This window comes from Rhodamnia argentea, chromosome 4 (assembly GCF_020921035.1).
Source record: "Rhodamnia argentea isolate NSW1041297 chromosome 4, ASM2092103v1, whole genome shotgun sequence".
Lineage (NCBI taxonomy): Eukaryota > Viridiplantae > Streptophyta > Magnoliopsida > Myrtales > Myrtaceae > Rhodamnia > Rhodamnia argentea.
The window spans coordinates 10,752,490-10,770,673 of record NC_063153.1 but is presented as its reverse complement, the minus strand read 5'-3'; the positions used below and the strand labels follow the sequence as shown (position 1 = coordinate 10,770,673).

At 41.8% G+C, this 18,184-nt stretch overlaps 2 protein-coding genes across 3 annotated transcripts; both read right to left on the bottom strand.

The window, feature by feature from the left end:
• Positions 1-72: 72 nt before the first annotated feature.
• On the bottom strand, positions 73-16,900 carry LOC115727001 (casein kinase 1-like protein HD16). Of its 2 annotated transcripts, XM_048278162.1 has the most exons (16): positions 16,685-16,900; positions 16,124-16,255; positions 15,960-16,033; positions 15,776-15,851; positions 8,046-8,104; positions 7,861-7,932; positions 7,637-7,731; positions 2,059-2,125; positions 1,834-1,966; positions 1,536-1,754; positions 1,360-1,457; positions 1,104-1,284; positions 869-959; positions 620-777; positions 309-506; positions 73-224 (listed from the first exon to the last, which is right to left on the bottom strand). In XM_048278162.1, exons 1-16 carry the CDS (start codon positions 16,769-16,771, stop codon positions 165-167), a joined length of 1,800 nt encoding a protein of 599 aa, XP_048134119.1. In that variant the 5' UTR covers positions 16,772-16,900; the 3' UTR covers positions 73-164. The 2 variants fall into 2 exon arrangements, with proteins under 2 accessions (XP_048134119.1, XP_048134118.1); XM_048278161.1 differs by lacking the exons at positions 7,637-7,731; positions 7,861-7,932; positions 8,046-8,104 and adding exons at positions 2,221-2,315; positions 2,464-2,535; positions 2,648-2,703 and having other exon boundaries at positions 1,360-1,754.
• On the bottom strand, positions 12,921-14,400 carry LOC125314890 (casein kinase 1-like protein HD16). Its single transcript, XM_048278163.1, has 4 exons — positions 14,035-14,400; positions 13,527-13,823; positions 13,213-13,410; positions 12,921-13,129 (listed from the first exon to the last, which is right to left on the bottom strand). Exons 1-4 carry the CDS (start codon positions 14,332-14,334, stop codon positions 13,082-13,084), a joined length of 843 nt encoding a protein of 280 aa, XP_048134120.1. The 5' UTR covers positions 14,335-14,400; the 3' UTR covers positions 12,921-13,081.
• Positions 16,901-18,184: the final 1,284 nt, after the last annotated feature.

Sequence of the window (18,184 nt, the reverse complement as noted above, 5' to 3'; positions counted from 1 at the left end):
ACGAAGAGGATACAACTAATTCCATATGGTATTAGAGGAACTGGTTATTATTCAACTCCGTACAGGCTTGATCGGTAAGAAATGTACAATAGATGGCAAAACATGCTTGCAGAGTTGTCGTGTCGCTTGCTAAGACGTCCTTGATTGCACTTATATTTGGTAGCTTAAGCAATAGTTCGACCGTAGCAAAGAGTAGAAACATAGTAATTCCTTGCCCGCCTCTCCTGCAGAAGATGAGAACAAGTGCTTGGTGAAGCGGAGCCACTGCAACCACATAGATGATGGTAAAAAATGGCCAAACTAATCACCTCGATCACATCATAGTTGGGGAAACTGGGAGTCCGAAGTGTCTCCTGCTTTACAATTGCAGTTGCTGGTGCTCCTTTTATCTTACTAAAGATAAAAGCAACCTCATCTGGAGTGGCCGCGACCGAAGTGATGTGATAGCCCTGCTTCGACCTTTCATAAATGCCTTCGGCTGGATACTCGAAATCTAGCTCTACAGCCTTAAAAGTTTAGCGCAAGAAACCGAATCAAGGCAGAATCTTCTGGTTCCAAAGGAAAATATTGAAGTGAGGATTAAATGGGCAGTCTCAGAAAAGGAGAAAGAAGGAACAACCTGGTTGGTAAATTTGGTTCCATTGGTCCAAATTACTACCCACCGACTCCCGGAAGTGGTCATGGCGGTGACATGAAAACCTTCTTCCCACATCTTCTTGATCCACGCGAAAGGAAATGTACTGGTGACATGATAAGCCTGCTGAACCCACTGGATCCCTATGTGTATATCAATAAAAACTGGTCAAATGGTAAAGTATAACGTCATTCAATAGTCATCGAAATAGAAATTTAACATTCAGGGACAGACCCTCGGACATTACAACTAAAATTTTGCCAGTATCTGCTCCAGCCACTGTAGTGATGTAGTAGTTCTTTGACCAATATTCCTCAATCCACTCCTTCAAATAAGGAAATAAGCAGTCAAGACTCTCCTAATAGGTCTAATACGAAAGCTCTTCCTGGTACATGTCATCATGATTTAACCAGCAACGATTGGGATCTACCATGCATGAAAGTCCAAAGTAAAGCCACTCAAATAGAACCTTGGGAAGAGAGCCGTCGGAAAAGTAAAAAATCTGAGCAGTGAAGCCGGCGCTATCATCCATTATTAAGGCCCAATACTTAGAGAAAGAACTGTAAGCCACACTGGTGACATACAATCCCTCTGCATATCCCTTCTTAATGCGTGAGAGCAGGTCGTCATCGTCCAAATATCGGGAATATCTGCAAGAAAGAGGTAGATTATAAATGAAATCAAGGCACCATAAAAGTAAATAAATATGAAATGCAACTCCTCACGTTTGATTTATGGGTTGACGCTTATTGTAAATGCTTATCCATTGTGATAATTCCAACCCCATTCGAATTTCCCTTGATGGCTCATCATCATCATTTAACTGCGCTCGATCAGACGACGAGCTCGAATCAGAAATTTTTATTAACATCCGTCGCTTTTTATGGGAATAGGATCCCACCTTCTGAGCAATATCAGTGTGCACTGGCCAAATGTATGGATTTTGACCAATGGCCTCATGGAAGAGAGAAATGTATCTAGCATAGTTTGGTTCCTCATTGAATTTGAGATTAAGCACAAATAAGGTGAGCTGCAGGTAAGGCCCAGTACGAGTGTCCCACAAGACTTCTGGATGAGTGGCCATCTTTTGCTTGCAAACAAGGAATGGCATATCCTCTCCCTGAAAGAACTTTGGCGATCAAAAGGCTGACACGGGTGTATGGTGGAAGAAATCTTCTCTGGGGTATAGGGAGTGAAACCTGATGTCCTTGCCAAGGCAAATGACGGCCGCGCATAAGATAAACGAGCATGTAAACCAGAGACTCTAGGTCGTTTCTTCTGCTACTTGTTCTACCAAGCTGAGCATGCACACTTGCAAATAGAATTGTTCCTCTGCAATCAATTGTTGTTTGGTGCATGGAACAGAAATTACAGAGTTAGGGCATGTGGTATGTGCTGTGAAGATGCTAATGATTTAACTGAACCTGAAATCATCTGGTGTTTGGTTGTACTCAATGTGTGAACCAGTGGAGGGATCTCGCCATCTCGTAGCTACAAGGTCATGAATAAATGGGGAGACATGCGCATTTCTCCTTCACAATCCCTAATTTCTAGGGCATCAAAGTATTCATGCAATTGGCAGATACCTAATCCAAGGTCGCTCAGAAACAATCTTCTCTCTTCAGGAGTTCCTGGAGGACCAAGCAAAAAGTTACTTGGTTTTATGTCACCATGGATGTACCTGCCAAATAAAAGAAGAATACATGAGAAACATCACAAAAGATGAACCTGGCATACATCTCGGATAGTCTGGTCTAGCAAAACCTTAATTGACTGCTCGATAGAGAAAACACTAAAGAACATGCGGTTGGAAGCTAGTATGGTATTACCCTCTAGAGTGCAGCTTCTCAAGTATAGAGATTGCTTCAACGGCAATACACGCAATTGCTTCCAATGGCAGGCTGAAGTAGTAAGGAAGAGCAAACATCAGAAGCTGAAAGTGAATGAGAGATTGTTTAAGAGAACCTGAAGAGTAGACACCGCAAAAGCTGATAACTTCATGAGGAAATATACATGGGGAAGTTGTCGGTCAAAGGAGTGTCTAAACTAGGTCCAAGCAAATCCATCACCTGCATATACGAAGAAGATCACCGAAAACCTTGCAATGTAGACGCACATAATTCGAGTCGAAAGGAATGCACATACCATGACATAATAGTCACCTTGTTGCCCCTTGTAATGTATTCGTGGCAGTGGCATGCCATGATTTTCACCAAGATCACTGTACAATATGCAGAACTCAGATGCGACGTTCAGCACCTAAATCCAATTTCACATGCAAGATCATGGCATGGCAAAATCTTTCATGCAATTATTCCAAAGGACTCACTTATAAACATTCCACTCATGAGGGACACGACCTTCACATCCCGTGTTGTCTTTATGCTCGAATTTTATGGCCACCTGGATATTGCCGCATGAAATCGTGTAGAGTAGGTGCAAATGTGACGAATTAATTGAAAAGATTAGAGCTCGAAGCAGTACTTCTTCTTCTTCCACACCCGTTTGATCACTTGAAGTTGATGGAGTGATGACTCGACCGACATAAACATGCCTGAAACCTCCTTTTCCCAGTTCTCTTCCCATTCTGTACACTGGAGAATCATCGATCTGAACCTGAGACAATCAAATTATCACTAGATACTTGGAGTTGCATGGTGAATCATCGAATCTATTGCACGGTAACAGATAATTTGATATAGTGATCCATGGGGTTCTGAAATGCAGCAAAAGCAGATGATGACAGACTTAATTTATGGAACTTGCATGGGGATTTTTACTATCAATCTGAACTAGATGAAAATTTCCCCATTTTCCCCGTCGGCTGAACAAATAGCCGAAGATGACCCGCCAAAATCTTGGAAATGAATTTCTCCAACCGAAAAGCAAGAACGACACTCCTTGCATTTTTTGATTCTGTCTCCATTAAAGCCCCCATTTTCAAGAACAATCCCAGTACCTGTTCTGGGATGGAAGGAGTGTTCCTTTGGTTCTCATCTTGAAGCCCCTCACCGGCTTCACCACTTTGGCTTCCAGACGAATCCATATCTGCCCCTCCCAAGGCTTAATCTAATTCTTGCTCGCTCCGAACAGCGTTGTCCCCACTGGTCTCAGCCGAGCTCTGATATTGCGGAGATCTTCTTCCGAGGAGAAAGGGACGATGATCAAGCAGAACTGTTCCTTTCAATCTGGTTTCTTCTTTTCTTGGAAGAGAATAAGTAGGTAGCGCGAGGTGAGTCTGTCAGTTTTTTTGGCGCGAAGAAAGAACTCCGGATGGCGAAGATATGCAAAAATGACCGTTATTTCGGTTGAAGTTTGATTGCTTATCATAATTTATTAGGACATTACGTGAGGACATCCTCATGTTTTCCGATAATTTCAAATTTTCACCCTCTATTTACTAAAATTACCGGTTCACCCCTCAGTTAGGGCTACCAATTTGCATTGCACTGGACATTAGTGACCGTTATGGTTTTTCTTTGCCTCCCCAAATTGCCCCTATCACAATTCCAATTCCTTGTCCACACAAAAAAAAAAAAAAAAAAAAAAAAAAAGAAGTTCGTTCATCTTGTTGTACAAACTCGAGTAGTTTTCCGAAATTGCCCCTATCGGTCCAACTCTCCGCGTCGCGAACTAAATCTCCATTTTTTCTCCACTTTCGGGCCGCACAAAAAAATATGTCGGGTCGGGTGATGAACCGGACCAAGTACATAAAATTCAAGACATATTTGACAATACCCAAATCCAATTTTCGCATGCAAGATCATGGCATGACAAAATCGTAAACACAATTATCCTGAAGGACTCACTCATAGACTTTCCACTCATGAGGGATGCCACCTTCACATCCTATGTTGCCTTTATGCTCGAATTCTATGGCCACCTGGATAGCGCCGCATTAAATCTGTGTGAAACGGCGCCAAATATAATGAATTAATTGACAAAATTTAGAGCTCGAGGCCGTGTACCTCTGCTGCTTTCACACCTGTTTGATCACTTGAAGTTGAAGGACTGATGGCTCGACCGGCATAAACATGGCCGAAACCTCCCTTTCCCAGTTCTCTTTTGCGACACTGATTGCAAGATCATGGCACGACACTGATTGCTCCTCGGAAATGAATTTCATCGCATTGCAGTTGAAATAACAATGATCAGCGTTCGCGGTCTCTGCAGCCAAATCATTGAGGACTGTATACTTGGCAGTATGCACGGTCTCCAGAAATGAAATCGGTCCCCTTGCAGATTATGCTTACCGACTCGTGTCTGGACGGCATCTTACTATATTATTGCTCTGAACTAAGAGCAGACCTAAAACGATGAATGTTGTTTGTCGTAATGTGACCACGTTGGGGTTATCTCTCTCTATTTTCAACAGACTTTTTTTCCCTGAGTAAGCTTAAACGACACAATGTAATGAACAAGCAATCACAAATTTGAGCACTCAGAGCCTTACTTTGTCTGCAATTGCCTGCTATTCAGAAATTTGTCATGAACTGTTGTTAGGCTAGTCTGGTTTCTAAAATTCCGATCATACAAGACCAAACAATCCATGTGATTGAGTCCCAACGGGTCCTGCAAAATTTGTCATGAACTGTCGTGTCTCATGGAGAAAATTCGGTTTACCTCTTGGCAACCGCTTCCTTCTTTTTTTTTTTTTTTGGTTAAGCTTGAAAGTTTCAGAATCATTACTAAAAACTTCCTGCACAAAAGTATCACAAAGAGGTTTGAATTAATTCCTTCACGACATTAGAGGAAGTGGCTATTCTTCAACTATGTACAGGATTTATCCGTGACTTGTTGAACTTGCTTCCTATGAAATCTGCAATAGAAGGCAAAAAATCCAGCAGAACCGCCGTGTCCCTTGCTAAGAAAGCCTTGGTTGCAGATATATTTGGTAGCTTAAGCAATGGTTCGACCGTAGCAAAGAGATGAAATATAGTAGTCCCTTGCATGCTTCTCCTGCATAAGATGAGAACAAGTGCTTTGTGAAGCAGAGCTAATACAACCAAATAGATGCGTGAGCTTAAGTTCACCAGGAAAACTGAAAGTCAGAAGCGTCTCTTGCTCTACACTCACAGTTGCTGGTACTCCTCGCCTACTAAATATAACAGCAACCTCATCCGGAGTGGCCGCAACAGAAGTGATGTAATAGCCCTGCTTCCACCTTTCAATGAATGCCTTCCTCAGGATACTGAAAGTCTAGCTCTACGGCCTTAAAAGTTTAGTGCAAGAAAGCGAATCAGAGCAAAATCTTCCAGTCCCAGACAAAGGAAAATCTTGAAATGAGCAGTAATCAGGTAGTCTCATAAAAGGAGAAGGGGAAAGAAGAACCTGGTCGGTATATCCGGTTCCATAGGATGAAACTACTGCCCAACAGCTCCTGGAAGTGCCCATGGCGGTGACATGAAAACCTTCTGCCCACTGCTGCTTGATCCACTCGAAAGGGAATGTGTTAGCAACATGATAAGACTGCCGAACACTCTGGGTCCCTATGTGCATATCAAGAAAAACTGGTAAATGTTAGAGTATGACGTAACTAAGGAGTCATCGTAATAGAATTAAGCATTCGTGGACCGACCCTTGGACATCACGACTAAAAATCTGCCGTCATCTGCTCCAGCCACAGCAGTGATGTAGTAGTTCATCGACCGATATAGGGTATACCAAAACTTCAAATAAGGAAATAAGCAGTCAAGACAGTCCTAATTGAGAATCCCACTGTAAGAAGTTAATGTATCTATGTTTCTAAAGGGGCTAATACGAAATTCTTCCAGTTATGTATGATCAGGATTGTAACATGCAACTGTTGGGATCTATTATAGATGAAAGTCCAAAGTAAAGCCACTCAAATAAAACCTCAGGAAGGTGTGAAAAACCAAAAGTTCTTTGAGCAGTGTAGCCGGTGCTATCATCCATTATAAATATCCATGACTTTGAGCTAGAACTGTAAGCCACATTGGTGATATACATGCCCTTTGCATATCTGTCCTCAAAGCATAAGGGGTGGTCATCATCATCCAAAATAGAGAAATATCTGCAAGAAGGAAGGAGATTATCAATAAACTCAAGGTACCACAGAAAAAATAAATAAGTCCGAAATGCAAGTCCTCACATCTGCTTCATGGGTCGATGAACTTTGTAAACGCTTATCCATTGTGTTAGTTTCAACCCCATACGTATTATCTTTGATGGCTCGTTGTCGTCATTTAACCGCACTCGCTTACGAGGTACCTGATACGAGCGTATCACATGAAATAGAAAGACATGGCTCACTAAGAGTACAGGCTCGGTGAGAAATTTCATTAATGTCTATTGCTTTTTACTGGAATAGGAAACTACCTCATGAGTGACAGCGATGTATGGATTTTCACGAATGATTTCATGGAAGAGAGAAATATATCTAGCATAGTTTGGTTCTTCGTCAAATTTCAGATTAAGCACAAACGCGGTGAACTGCAGGAAAGGCTTAGGACAAGTGTCACATAGTGAGTCTGGAGGAGTGGCCATCTTTTTCTTGCAAACAAGGAAAGCTTTATCCTCTCCCTGAAAAAGCTGTGGCAATCAAAAGACTGATAAGGGTGCATGGTTCAGGAAATCTTCACTGGGTATAGGGAATGAAACCTGATCTCTTTTCCAGGGCAAATGTCCGCGGATAAGATAAACAAGCATGTAAACCAGAGACTCTAGGTCGTTTCTTCTGCTACTTGTTCTACCAAGTTGAGAGTGCACACTAGCAAATGGAATTGTTCCTCTGCAACAATTTTTTTTTTTGGAACAGTAATTACACAAGTAGGGCATGTGGTCTGTACATATGAAGATGTTGACATCATTTGCACTAAACCTGAAATCATCCGGAGTTTGTTTGTACTTAACGTGTGAACCAGTGGAGAGATCTTGCCATCTCGCAGCTGCAAGGTCATGAGTAAACGATGAGGCATATGCATTTCTCCTCGCAATCACCAATTCCTAGATGATAAAAGTATTCATGCAATTAGCAGATACCTAGGCCAAGGTCAGTCAGAAACAATCTTTTCTCTTCAGGAGTTCCTGGAGGACCAAGCAAAAAGTTATCTGGTTTTATGTCACCATGGATGTACCTGCCCCGAAAAGAAGCATACATGAGAAACATCACAAAAAGTCGGACCTGACATAGATTTTAGATTGTCTGGCCTAATCAAAACAGAAAATTCTAACAAACATGCGATTGGAAGCTGGTCATCTATTACCCTCTAGAGTGCAGCTTCTCAAGTATAGAGATTGCTTCAACAGCAATACATGCAATTGCTTCCAATGGAAAGCTGAAATAGAAAGGAAAGAGCTAACATCAGAAGCTGAAATAGAGTTCAAGAAAGTTTCTGAGAACCTGAAGAGCAGACATTTTAAAAGCTGTTAACATCACAAGGAAACATACATCCGGAAGTTGTTGACCAAAGAGGCTTCTTCTAAACTAGGTCCAAGCAAATCCATGACCTGCATATACGAAGGAGAACGTCGAAAGCTCCGCATTCTAATAGTGCAAATCCCAAGTTGAAGGGAACGCACATACCATGACATAATAGTCACCTTGTTGCCCCTTGTAATGTACTTGTGGCAGTGGTATGCCGTGATTTTCACCCAGCTGACTGCGTAATATGCAGAAGGCAGATGTGAGATTCAACACCCAAATCCAGTTTTATATGCAAGAGCAAGATATAGCCAAATCTAACATGCAATAATCCTGAAGGACTCACTCATATACTTTCCACTCATTAGGGATGCCACCTTCACATCCTTTGCCGTCTTTATGCTCGAATTTTAAGGCCACCTGGATATTGCCCGCATTAAATCATGTAATGTAATGGTGCAAATGTAACGAAAAATCCAAAATGATAGAATTAGAGCTCAAAGCCATACCTCTGCTGCTTCCACACCAGTTGGATCAGTTGAAGTTGTAGGACTGATGGCTCGACCGACATAAAATTGCCCAAAAGCTCCCCTTCGCAGTTTTCTTTCTATTGTGTAAACTGGAGAACCATCGATCTGAACCTGAGACAATCATCGAAAAGATTGCATTGGTACCTAAAAGCTTTAGAACTGTTGGTAACATAAAAAATGATATGGTGATCCATGGAGTTCTGGAATGGTGCAAAAGTCGATGATGAAAGAAACTTAATTTATGGGACTTGCATGGTGATTTAAGTTATCAACCTGCATTAGATGCAAAATTTTCCTTTTTCTCTTCAGCTGATTAAATAGCTGAAGATGACCCACCATAATCTGTGTTATGTTCGACCCTTTTGCTGTGTTTAATTTTGCCGAATCAACTCAAAAACAAGAACGACACTGATTACTGTTTTGAATTTTGAATTTCTCAAACCGAAAAGCAAGAAAGGTCCAAAATTTTGTGAACAACTGAACTTCAGATTCGACTCACATTTTGTATTCCGTCTCCATTAAACAACCCATTTTCAAGAACAATCCAAGTACCTGTTCTGGGATGGGAGAAGCGTTGCTTTGGTTCTTATCTTGAATCCTGTCACCGGCTTCACGACTTCGACTTCCAGAGGGATCCATATCTGCCCTCCCAAGCTTTAATCTAGTCTTACTCAGTTCTGAACCGTGTTGTCCCCACTGGTCTCAACCGAGCTCTGATAACCGAGGAGATCTTCTTTCGAAGAGAAAGGGACGATCAAGCAGAATTATTCCTTTCAATCTTGTTTCTTCTTTTCATCGAAAAAGATGATGTGGGTTCTTGAAGAGAAAAAGTAGGTGAGTCTGTTAGTTTTTTGGCGCGAAGAAAGAACTCTGAATGGCGAAGATATGCAGAAATGCCGTTATTTCGGTTGAAGTGGGATTGCTTATGAAAAACTATCGGGACATTATATGAGGACATCCTCATGTAAAATTACCGGTTCACCCCCTCAGTTAGGGCTATCATTTTTTTTTTCCTCAGAGTTTTAACCATCAAAGCAAAGAAGATTGGATAATAGCAATGGCAAAGTAACCAGAGAGAAGGTCTTGTCGGGGAACGTCTCTCAAGACTGTTTGATCTTTCAATAAACGTGTTCATTCATCAGGTTGCAGTTGTAATAACTATGATCGTAGTTTGTGGTCTCTGCAGCCAAATCATTGAGGGCTGTACACATGGTAGCATGGTACGGCGCCCGGAAATGAAATCGGTCCCCTTGCAGATTATGCTTACCAACTCGTATCGGGACGGCATCTGGCAACATTATCACTGTGTACTAAGAGCACCCCTAAAACGATGACTGTTGTTTGTCAGAAAGCGACCATCTCGGGGTTATCTCTCTCCTTTTTCAACAGATATTTTTTTTTTTTGCTGGTCAAGCTTAGATGACACAATTTAGCGAACAAGCCGATACAAATTCGAGCACTCAGATCCTTACTGTGTCTGAAATTGCTCAGTATTGAGAGGGGTCGTTCCTCCGTATATACACATCTTTGATGCCCGCTCCTTCCACACCTGACGTTCCTAAAATTTTCTACCTGTTGATAGGTTAATTTATCGCTTCAAATGATCGCCAACACTAAGACAGTTGACTTTTTCTTTTCTCCCTTGTTGTGAACAAGTAGTAGGAGAAAGATTATTCGAACTTATCTGAGAAATTCATGAACTTTTGACCGGTTGCATTTGTACATATATAAGGTCCATGCAAGTTCAACCTCTGGTACAAAGTTGGTCATGGTTTTTAGGCTAGTCTGGTTTCTAAAACTCCAATCATAAAACACCAGCCATCCATATGATCTGAATCCCAACAGGTCCTGCAAAACCTGTGACGATGTGTTGCGTCTCACGGAGAAAAGTTGGTCACCTCTGGGCAAAATTTTCCACTTTTTTCAGTTTTTCTTGGTGAAGCTTGAAAAGTTTCAGAATCAATACTAGAAACTTCCGGCACAAAAGTATGACAAAGTTTCAGAATCATTACAGGATTGATCATTTTCTTGTTCAACTTGCTTCCTATGGAATCGGCAATAGAAGGCAAATCTAACACACGGTTATTCTAGAGTACTCACTCATAAACTTTCCACTCATTAGGGATGCCACCTTCACATCCTTTGCCATCTTTATGCTCGAATTTTATAGCCACCTAGATAGTGCCGGATTCGATCATGTAAAGTCACAGCGCCAATGTAAAAGAATCGTTTCAAAATGATAAATTAGAGCTCGAGGCCATACCTTTGCTGCTTCCAAACCGGTTTGATCACTTGAAGTTGGAGGACTGATGGCTTGACCGGCATAAACTTGCCCAAAATCTGCCTTTCCTAGCTTTATTTCTATTGTGGACACTGGAGAATCATCGATGTAAACCTGAGACAATCAAATTTTCAGTACATTTTTGGAACTTGCATCGTACCTAAAAGCATTACAACCGTGTGTGACATATAATCCCATATTGTGATCCACGAAGTCCTCAAAATGGAGCAAAAGTAATTGATGACAGAAACTCAATTCATGGAACTCGCATGGGGATTACAGTCATAGACGGATCCATATCTGCCCTCCCAAGCTTTATTAATCAAATCTTGCTCGTTCCGAATCGCGTCGCCCGCACCGGTCTCAACCAGGCTCTGATTATCGAGGAGATCTTCTTTCAATTTGGTTTCTTCTTTTCTTGGAAAAGATGATGTGGGTTCTTGAAGATAATACGTAGGAAGCGCGAGGTGAGTTTGTTAGTTTTTTGGGCGCGAAGAAAGAACTTTGGACGGCGAAGATATGCAAAAAGTGCCGTTATTTCGGTTGACCGTTATAGTGTTTCTATAGAAATCACCATTTACCTCCCCAAAATGCCCCTATCACAATTCAAATTCCTCATCGGCCGTTCACTCCGTCCCTCTCACTCTCTCGACCCCTAGGTGCCATGGCCGTCGTGATGGGATGGTGGTGGGTGGAGAGTGGTCAGAGCTTGTGGTGGCCGGATTTCGAGGAAACAAATTATGGATTTTGGGACAAAAATTTGACAGAAAGGCAGTCAGAGTCTTTTTACTTGTAAAGCATTATGATACGATCGTAATTCGTAGCGAACAAGCAGATACAAATTTGAGCACTCAGATCCTTACTGGGTCTGCAATTGCTTGGTATTCAGAGAGGGGTCGTTCTTCGGTATATACACATCTTTGATGCCAGTTCCTTCCAAACCTGCCGTTCCTAAATTTTTCCGCCTGTTGATAGTTTAATGGATTGCTTGAGGCGAACCCCCAAATTTCAAATCTTGTATCTTCACTAGTATGTTCAATGATACATTATTCTTTTTCATCTTATATCCATCGTCAAGCAAGCAAAGGTTTAACCTTCATTGCAAAAGACAGGATAATTAATTGCAATGGTCAAGTAGCAAGAGAGATGGTCATGTCAAGGAATGTCTCTCCAACCACTTGATCATTCGAGAGACGAGAAGCTACTGTATCTGACTCTGCAGTCCTGAAGTTGAAGCCATAGCATGCACAGTCCATAGTGGACAACAGTAACATGTTCATCCATCACTTTGTTGTTATACTAGTTATGATGATTGTAATTCACGGTCTCTGCAGCCAGATCTTGAGGAATACATGGCGGTATGGTACGTCCCCAAAAACAAAATTGTTCTCCGTTGCAGAACCAACATTGTGTCTGGACTGCATCTTGTCGGAAGGCAACCTTCTTGGGTTATCTCTCTCTATTTTCAACAGATTTTTGCTGATTAAGCTTAAACAACTAATGTAGCAAACAAGCAGACACAAAATCGAGCACTTCAGATCCCGTCTTTGTCTGCAATTTGCTTGGTATTCAGAGAAGGGGTCGTTCCTTTCTATGTATACTTATTTGATGACAGGTTTATCCAACGCTAATGTTCCTGAATTTCTCCTCCCCTGATAGTTTGATGTATCACTTGACATGATCACCAACACTAACAGCTTGTTCTATTCGATTCAGCTAGGAATGGTGATCATCTCATGGGTATTCTCGGTCCCGATGGAGATTGGCGCTCTAGTGCAAAGGCAGAAGGGAGCTTGACTGCATTCGGGAAAATTCATGAAATTTCGTCTAGTTGCATTTATGCAAGTACGAGATCAACCCTAGGTAACCTCTGGTACAAAGTTGATGTTTCCACTGAAGTTACAATTCTATCACGGTTCTTTGGCTGGTCTGGTTTCTGAAAATCAAATTTTACATGGCCAACAATCGACAATATCAAGTCCTAACGTGTACTGAAAATTTTGTCAAGAAATGTCACGCCTCGTGCAGAAAAGTCGGTTACCATTCAGGAAAAATTTACCAAATGTAGGCCTAACTCTTTTGTCCTGCTATCGTTATCGTTGTTGTTGTTAAGCTTGAAAGTTTCAGAATCAATATGAAAATTTTCCTGCACAAAACTATGGCAAAGAGGTTACAATCAGTCCCATTCTGTACTGGGTTGGTGGCAAAAAACATCCTTGATTGCAATTGTACTTGGTAGCTTAAGCAATGGTTCAACCGCAGCAAAGAGAAGAAATGTAGTAATTCCTTGCCCACTTCTCCTGCAGAAAACGAGAACAAGGGCTTGGTGAAGCAGAGGTAATACAGCCAAATAGATGCTGGGTAAAAGGGCCAAGCTAGTCACCTGGATCTTACTGTCATCAGGAAAATCGAAAGTCCGAAGCATCTCTTGCTCTGCATTTACAGTTGCTGGTACTGCTCCAGGAATACTGAAGATAAAGGCAATCTCTTCCGGATTGGCTGCGACCGAAGTGATGTAATAGCCCTGCTTCGACCTTTCATGAATGCCCTCAGCCGGATACTGAAAGTCTAGCTCTACGGCCTTAAAAGTTTAGTGCAAGAAACCGAATCAGGGCAATCGTCCGGACACTACAAAGGGAATTCTTGAAGTAAGGCGTAATTGGGTAGTAGTGAAAAAGGAGAAGAAGAAAGAAGAACCTGGTCAGTAAATCTGGTTCCTTTGGAGCAGACTACTGCCCACTGGTCCCCGGAAGTGGCAATGGCGGTGACGTAAAAACCTTCAGCCCACTTCTTCTTGATCCACTCGAAAGGAAATGTCTCAAGAACACAACAAGACTGCCGAATATTCTGGGTCCCTTTCTGTATATCAAGAAAGCCGGTAAAACAAGAATTCATGGACCAACCCTTGGACATTATAACCAGAAATCTGTCGTCATCTGCTCCAGCCACTGCAGTGATGTAGAAGTTCTCCGACCAGTTTTTCCTAATCCATGCCTTCAAATAAGGAAACAAGCAGTCAAGACAGTCCTAATTTAGAATCCCACTGTGAGAGGTTGATGTACTTATGTTTCTAATGGTCTAATAAAAAACTTCTTCCAGTTATGATCAGAATTGTAAAATGCAGTTATGTATAGGCGAATGTCCAAAGTAAAGCTGCTCAAACCTGACTCAAAAAAAAAAAAAAAAAAAGCTGCTCAAACAGAACCTCATGAAGAGAGCCGCTTGAAAAAGCATAAATCTGATCATTGTAGCCAGCTTGATCATCCATCATTATGGCCCATGACTTAGAGCAAGAACTGTAAGCCACACCGGTGATGTACATTCCCTCCGCATGTCCCTTCTCAATGTGTAAGATGAGGTCGATATAATCCAAATTAGAGACGTATCTGTAAGAAAGAGGATGATTATCAATAAACTCAGGTACCACAGAAAAACTAAATAAATCTGCAATGCAAGTCCTCACCTTTGCTTCATGGGTGGATACATATCGTAAATGCTTATCCATTGTGCTACTTTCGACCCAATTCGTATTTCCTTTGACGGCTCGTCATCATCATTACGCGGTTCCTGATATGTGCGTATCACATGAAAGAGAAAGGCATGGCTCAATTAGAGGACGAGTTCAACTGAGAAACTTCATTAACTTCTATTGCTTGTCACTAGAATAGGATACTACCTCTGGAGAGACATCAGTGGCCACGGGCCAAACGTATGGATTTTGACCAATGATCCCCTGGAAGAGAGAAATGTATCTAGCATAGTTCGGTTCTTCATCGAATTTCAGATTAAGCACAGACGTGGTGAGCTGCAGGTAAGGCTCAGGACAAGTGTAACACAGAGTGTCTAGCGTAGTGGCCATCTTTCGCTTGCAAACAAGGAAAGCTTTATCCTCTCCCTGAAAGAGCTTTGTTGATCAAAAGATCAGTACAGGTGTATGCTTCAAGAAATCCTCTAGGTCATAGTTATAGGATGAAAAGACCAATACCCGATGTCCTTCCCAAGGCAAATGGCCGCGCAAAAGATAAACGAGCACATAAACCATAGACTCTAGGTCATTTCTTCTGCTACTTGTTCTACCAAGTTGAGTGTGCACACTTGCAAATCGAGCTGTTCCTCTGCAGTAATTTTTTTTTTCAGTCCATTGGAACTGTAATTAAACAGGTAGGGCATGTGGAATTTGCATATGAAGATGTTAACATCATTCGACCAAACCTGTAACCATCTGGTGCTTGGTTGTACTTAACATGCGAACCAGTCGAGGGATCTTGCCATCTTGTAGCTGCAAGGTCATGAACAAACGATGAGAAGTGCATTTCTCCTTCGCCATCACTAATTTCTAGCATAAAAGTATTCATGCAATTCGCAGATACCTAATCCAAGGTCAGTCAGAAACAATTTTTTCTCTTCAGGAGTTCCTGGAGGACCAAGCAAAAAGTTTCCTGGTTTTATGTCACCATGGATGTACCTGCCCAGAAAAGAAGCATACATGAGAAACGCCAGGGAAAAGACAGACCTGGCATAGATTTCCGATAGTCTGGCCTACCAAAAAACTGATTTGACCAGCCGGTAAAAAAAATTCTAATAAACATGCGACTGGAAGCTAGTGCTCTAGTACCCTCTAGCGTGCAGCTTCTCAAGTATAGATATTGCTTCAACGGCAATACATGCAATTGCTTCTGATGGCAGGCTGTAGTAGCAAGGAAAGAGCTAACATCAGAAGCTGAAATAGAATTCAAGAATGTTTAAACTAGGTCCAAACTAGGTCCAAGCTGAGAGACAATTAATGACCTGCCTATGCGAAGGTCATCGAAAATTTGCCAGGAAAAGTTGACCGAAGGGGCTTCTAAACTACGGCCAAGCAAATTCATGACCTGCATATACGAAGAGGATCATCAAAAATTTGTATTCTAATAGTACAAAATCCAAGTTGAAGGGAATGCACGTACCATGACATAATAGTCACCTTGTTGCCCCTTGTAATGTACTCGTGGCAGTGGTATGCCGTGATTTTCACCCAGATCACTGCACAATATGCAGAATGCAGATATGAAATTCAACACCCTAGTCCAATGCCACATGCAAGAGCAAGATATAGCCAAATCTAACATGCAATAGACCTAAAGGACTCACTCATAAACTTTCCACTCATTAGGGATGCCACCTTCACATCCTTCGCTGTCTTTGTGCTCGAATTTTATAGCCACCTAGATAGTGCCGGATTAGATCACGTAGAGTCACGGCGCCAATGTTAAAGAATTCTTTCAAAATGATAAAATTAGAGCTCGAGGCCATACCTGTGCTGCTTCCGCAGCAGTTTGATCACTTGAAGTTGAAGGACTGATGGCTCGTCCGACATAAACTTGCCCGTAAGCTCCCTTTCCCAGTTTTCTTTCTATTCTGTAAACTGGAGAATCATCGATTTGAACCTGAGACAATCAACGAACTTGAGTGATGAATCATTGAACTGTTTTCGTTACAACTGTCGGTAATTTATAATCTGACACTGTGATGCATGGAGCTCTTGAATGGATCAAAAGTAGTTGATAACAGAAAATTTATGGAATTTGCATGGGATTCTAGTTATCAATCTGAATTAGATGAAATATTCCCCTTTTCTCTTCGGCGTATGAAACAGCAGAAGGTGACCCACCAAAATCTTGGTCATGTATTCCTTCTGCTCTGTTTAACTTTGCTGAATCAACACCAAAACAAGAAAGAACTGACCGTTCCATGGTAATGAATTTTTCCCAAACCGAAAACTCAAGGACGGCCCAAAATTTTGTGAACTATTCGTGATGGGATTTGACTTGTTGTTTCTCTGTCAAACCACCCATTTCCAAGAACAATGCAAGTACCTGTTCTGGGATCGGAGGGGGGTTGCTTTGATTTTCATCTTGATGCCCCTCATTGACTTGACAACTTCCAGTGCTGGACTGATCCATATCTTCCTTCCCGGCTTCAACCCAAGCTTGATGGTTCTGAACTGTGTTGTCTCCACCGATCTCGACCGAGCTTTGATGTCGAGGAGATCTTCTTTTGAAGAGAAAGGGACGATCAAGCAGAGTTCTCCCTTTTTCAAAAGACGATTTGGGTTCTTGAAGAGAATGAGTGGGCAGTGCAAGGCTGAGGGAGTTAGTTTTGGCGCGAAGAAAGAACTTTTGAAAGAGAAGATAGGCAAAATGCCGTTATTTCGGTTGGCCTCTGATTGCCTATGATAATTTGTTGGGAAAATTGCTAAGTCATCCACATTTCTTACGCTAATATCACTTTTTACCCCCTCCCACTATTGACTGGTTTTCGCCCCGAGTTGTGGCTACTAATTTGCATTGCACCGGAAATCGGTTATCATTATGGTTTTCTTTAAAAATCACCATTTTTCCCTCCAAAATGCTCTCATCACCATCCAGAGTTCCTTGCCCACCGAAATCCTCGAAAAAAATCCTAACTTTAATTCAGCCACCACCCACATTGCCACTGCCTGCCGCCGATGGTTTGTCAGTCTTGTGTGGTGCTTGCACCGTTCTCTTCTTTGCACTCTCTCGCTCTCTCCCTCTCTCTTTAAGGTCGTCCATCCATGACGATCGGAGTTTGTGGCGGCGGGATTTTGAGGCAAAAATATGATAAAAGGTCAATAAGAGTCTTTTCACTTGTAAATCTTTCTGATAAGATGTAGAATGGCAATTTCCAATACAGAGAGCACAAAGTGGTATAATATGAAAAAATTACAATGACAATTGCTATCTTTCCTAATCTTATTTTGAATCTATGCGATATGAAATGCTTAATATAACCTAGAGTTAAACATCCATTTTCATTTCGACCCAAAAAAAAGAAAAGATCCATTTTCAAAGTTTCAAACTTCATTGCAAGGAAGATAGCACAATTGGAACAGTACAGTAACAAGAGTGATGGTCTCGTCGAGCAACGTCTCTCCAGTCACTTGATCGTTCGACAAATGACTAGTTTTTGCATCTGACTCGAGCTGTCGCAGCAAGTGGACATCTATACTGTATCTGGTCAACGGTGAACTTCATGGACGCAGTGCAATGATCGTATGAAAGTCCGTAGCATGCACCGTGGCCACAGTAGACGTAGGTAAACATGTTCATCCACCACGTTCTAGCTGTAATAACTATGATCGTTATTCGCAGTCTCTGCAGCCAAACCTTTGAGGACTACATAACATGGCAGTATGGTACAGCCCCCCCAGAAATGAAATTGGTTTCCATTTGCTCTGAAACTGTTCTTTGTCGCAAAGTGACCATCTTGGGGTCATCTGTCTCTATTTTCAACAGATTTTTGTTATTTAGGCTTGAACGACACAATGTACCAAATGACCAGATGCAAAATCGAGC

Excerpts from the sequence above, each read along its gene's own strand:
- LOC115727001 (XM_048278161.1), bottom strand. The coding sequence starts at position 16,771 with ATGGATCAGTCCAGCACTGGAAGTTGTCAAGTCAATGAGGGGCATCAA. Across the intron at positions 16,256-16,684 it reads CCCCTCCGATCCCAGAACAG|GTTCAAATCGATGATTCTCC; the intron begins GTACTTGCATTG and ends TGATTGTCTCAG. Across the intron at positions 16,034-16,123 it reads CTGCTGCGGAAGCAGCACAG|GTGGCTATAAAATTCGAGCA; the intron begins GTATGGCCTCGA and ends GGCACTATCTAG.
- LOC125314890 (XM_048278163.1), bottom strand. The coding sequence starts at position 14,334 with ATGGATAAGCATTTACGATATGTATCCACCCATGAAGCAAAGGTGAGG. Across the intron at positions 13,824-14,034 it reads CAAGCGGCTCTCTTCATGAG|GCATGGATTAGGAAAAACTG; the intron begins GTTCTGTTTGAG and ends CCTTATTTGAAG. Across the intron at positions 13,130-13,212 it reads CTGATGACAGTAAGATCCAG|GAGAAGTGGGCAAGGAATTA; the intron begins GTGACTAGCTTG and ends CGTTTTCTGCAG.